This window comes from Aplysia californica, unplaced genomic scaffold (assembly GCF_000002075.1).
Source record: "Aplysia californica isolate F4 #8 unplaced genomic scaffold, AplCal3.0 scaffold00695, whole genome shotgun sequence".
Lineage (NCBI taxonomy): Eukaryota > Metazoa > Mollusca > Gastropoda > Aplysiida > Aplysiidae > Aplysia > Aplysia californica.
In genome coordinates, this window is record NW_004797965.1 from 16,102 (window position 1) to 19,623 (window position 3,522).

Below are 3,522 nucleotides of genomic sequence, written 5' to 3' on the forward strand. Positions count from 1 at the left end.
TGTGTGTGTGTGTGTGTGTGTGTGTGTGTGTGTGTGTGTGTGTGTGTGTGTACGTGTGTGTGTGTGTGTGTGTTTATGTCTGTCTGAAAAGCACCAAGACAGAACGGTGTCGTGTCATGACGAAACTTGAAAATAAAGCTGCAGAGGACCGGGCTCTCGACCAATCAGCTGCGACTCGACCCTGAATGGACCAATGGTGCGGCAGGGCACCCTTGGCGCCAAGATTCTCGGTCGTGGTCCCCTATATAAGCCTCCGCTGTTGACGGGAACCTCTAAGTATCACATTCTGAATTCGAAAGAATGGCACGTACCAAACAAACCGCTCGCATGTCCACGGGTGGCAAGGCCCCTCGCAAGCGGCTTGCTACCAAAGCTGCTTGTAAGTCGGCCCCTGCCACCGGAGGTGTGAAGAAACCTCATCGTTACAGGCCCGGTACCGTGGCTCTGCGTGAGATCCGTCGTTACCAGAAGAGCACCGAGCTGCTGATCCGCAAGTTGCCGTTCCAGCGCCTTGTTCGTGAGATCGCACAAGACTTCAAGACCGACTTGCGGTTCCAGAGCTCTGCCGTCATGGCTCTGCAGGAGGCTAGCGAGGCTTACCTCGTGGGTCTGTTTGAGGACACCAACCTGTGCGCCATCCACGCCAAGCGTGTGACGATCATGCCCAAGGACATCCAGTTGGCAAGACGTATCCGTGGAGAGCGTGCCTAAGCGAGCTCACTTCTCATCTGGTTCATCCAGCGAGGAACAGCGATCACCGGCCGACAAAACGAACGGTCCTTTTCAGGACCAAACCGAGTTCCCTATTGATGCTGTTAATTTGCTGAGTTTTGAGTTGTTGTGCCCCACCCCACCCCACCTGTGTGTGTGTGTGTATTGGTTGTTGTTGTTGGTCGCGCCTCCTCAAGTATATAAAGGGCAAGCCGCGGGCAGAGGGAGAGAGAGACCCGCTGCCCCTCTGTGTGTTGCCGCGTGTCCACTCGTGTGCTCCCTTGTGCTGTCGTGGGTCCCTTCCTCCGTGTGGTCAGTCGTGATATGGATACGGGTAGGGTTTGTTGATATTTTCTTGCTCCGGTTGGGATGTGTTGCGTTGCTTTGTGATTGTTGTGTCGTGGCAGTGATTTGTTATTGATGACGATCTGATTGGTTGTTCCCCGTAATTACTAATAACATGATTAGAATTAGAAGTTAACTGTCTGCTTCTCTATCTCCGTCTCTCCTTTTTCCTTTTACAAGTCTACAGTGCAGTGGAGAAACACGGACAGATGCACAGGGTGATATAGTAATAGTCCTAATGCATACAGAGAAGTTGTGTGCTGTATGTTTGTTCAAAACAATAGAGTCGATGTTGGTGGCGGGCTGGGGGTGAAGGATAGGCGTACAAGTGTGAGCATGGGCTATGGGTAGTCAATTATTGCGTATGTGTGTGCATGCACGTGTATCTCTCTCATTGTGTGTGTGTGTGTGTGTGTGTGTGTGTGTGTGTGTGTGTGTGTGTGTGTTTACACAAATAGAGTTGATGTTGTTGGCGGGCAAGATTGTCCGGCGGTAAGGGTGAGAAACAAAAATACTGAACAGGAAAGGGGTGAGTGCTTTGGTGTGTGTGCGTGTAAAAAAAAAAATCATCGAAAAAAAAAGACAAAGTTCCCACCTCTGCCAACGGACCCAAGGCACCTCTGCCAACGGACCCCAACGCACGTGTGTCGGCGTCCTAGGGCCGGGGCGCAAGCGAAGCAGTCACCGGCTGTCGGATCTCGCTGCGTTCTCCGCCCAGTTTCTACAGGGGAGGAGCCCGATCGCCCGATAGAAATGACAATTTTGTTGACCGCGGCGCTCGCTCCCGGCGAGGTCTCGATATCCCGGCCAGAGCCCAATTTCTGGGTAAATTTGCCGAAATCCCAGTGACGGTTGCGTTTCGGTGGGCGCCCCCCGGGCCCTTGGTTGGCGCTCTGTGAGTGTCCCAAGGTGTCCACCGTGTGCTTCCGGTGCCAGTGAGCCGGCGGGGGCCCGGCAGCGACGACTGTGGGTGCGGGGAACACCCTAGGCCCAGGCACCTCTGGCAACGGACCCCCACCTCCGCCAACGGACCACTGCGCCCACACACCTCTGCCAACGGACCCCGGTGCACAGGCAAGGGTCGGGGCACTGTTGCGGGGCACTATGGGCACTCCCGGCGGCCGGGGCAAACTGCGATCCCCTGTCCGTTTTTACTCGGGAGGAGGCCGATTTCCCGATAGAAATGACAATTTCGTCGACTGCGGCGCTCGCTCCCGGCAAAGCCTCGATATCCCAACACAATCGATATCACATCACTATTAGTATTCCAATCACATCGTCATCAATAACAAATCACTGCTACAACACATCAATCACAACGCAACGCAACGCAACACATCCCACCGGAGCAAGAAAATATCAACTTACCCTACCAATATCCATATCACGACTGACCACACGGAGGAAGGGACACACGACAGCGCACAAAGGAGCACACGAGTGGACACGCGGCAACACACAGAGGGACAGCGGGTCTCTCTCTCTCTACCAGACATGATGACTGATTAATTTGTGAGAACTGAGAACTGCCTGTTCAGCGCGACGCCAGCACCTTTTATACTGAGGGAGACAGAGCGAGGCGAAGCGTACGAAAAATAGGAGCCAAAACTGTCATGGCGGACTTTTCAGCCAACCACCGCTCTCCGTTTGCGAATTTTTCGGAATGGAGACCGTCGGTTGGCTGAAAAGTCCGCCATGACAGTTTTCGCAACTTTTCTTCCACCTCGCACGCACTGCTCGGATCGACAGAACCCCTTCTCTTAGGGAGGGTATATGGTATGCGGACGACGGACCAATCAGCGGCCAGCTCGTCAGGATAGAGAGAAAGTAGACAGAGGCTTTCTCGGGGTTGCGGCGTGCATGGAGGTATAAGGAATGTGAAGGGAAAAGCGGCCTAGTATCTCTACGTTTAGCTGCTCCGTCCTCACTTACCCTACCAATATCCATATCACGACTGACCACACGGAGGAAGGGACACACGACAGCGCACAAAGGAGCACACGAGTGGACACGCGGCAACACACAGAGGGACAGCGGGTCTCTCTCTCTCTACCAGACATGATGACTGATTAATTTGTGAGAACTGAGAACTGCCTGTTCAGCGCGACGCCAGCACCTTTTATACTGAGGGAGACAGAGCGAGGCGAAGCGTACGAAAAATAGGAGCCAAAACTGTCATGGCGGACTTTTCAGCCAACCACCGCTCTCCGTTTGCGAATTTTTCGGAATGGAGACCGTCGGTTGGCTGAAAAGTCCGCCATGACAGTTTTCGCAACTTTTCTTCCACCTCGCACGCACTGCTCGGATCGACAGAACCCCTTCTCTTAGGGAGGTATATGGTATGCGGACGACGGACCAATCAGCGGCCAGCTCGTCAGGATAGAGAGAAAGTAGACAGAGGCTTTCTCGGGGTCGCGGCGTGCATGGAGGTATAAGGAATGTGAAGGGAAAAGCGGCCTAGCTAGA

At 53.8% G+C, this 3,522-nt stretch overlaps 1 protein-coding gene across 1 annotated transcript; it reads left to right on the forward strand.

Moving 5' to 3' along the window:
- Positions 1-7: 7 nt before the first annotated feature.
- On the forward strand, positions 8-795 carry LOC101854826 (histone H3). Its single transcript, XM_013088173.2, has one exon. It carries the CDS (start codon positions 301-303, stop codon positions 709-711), a length of 411 nt encoding a protein of 136 aa, XP_012943627.1. The 5' UTR covers positions 8-300; the 3' UTR covers positions 712-795.
- The last annotated feature ends 2,727 nt before the right edge of the window (positions 796-3,522 follow it).

What these genes read in the sequence shown, in the direction of transcription:
- LOC101854826 (XM_013088173.2), top strand. Translation starts at nt 301, where the DNA reads ATGGCACGTACCAAACAAACCGCTCGCATGTCCACGGGTGGCAAGGCC.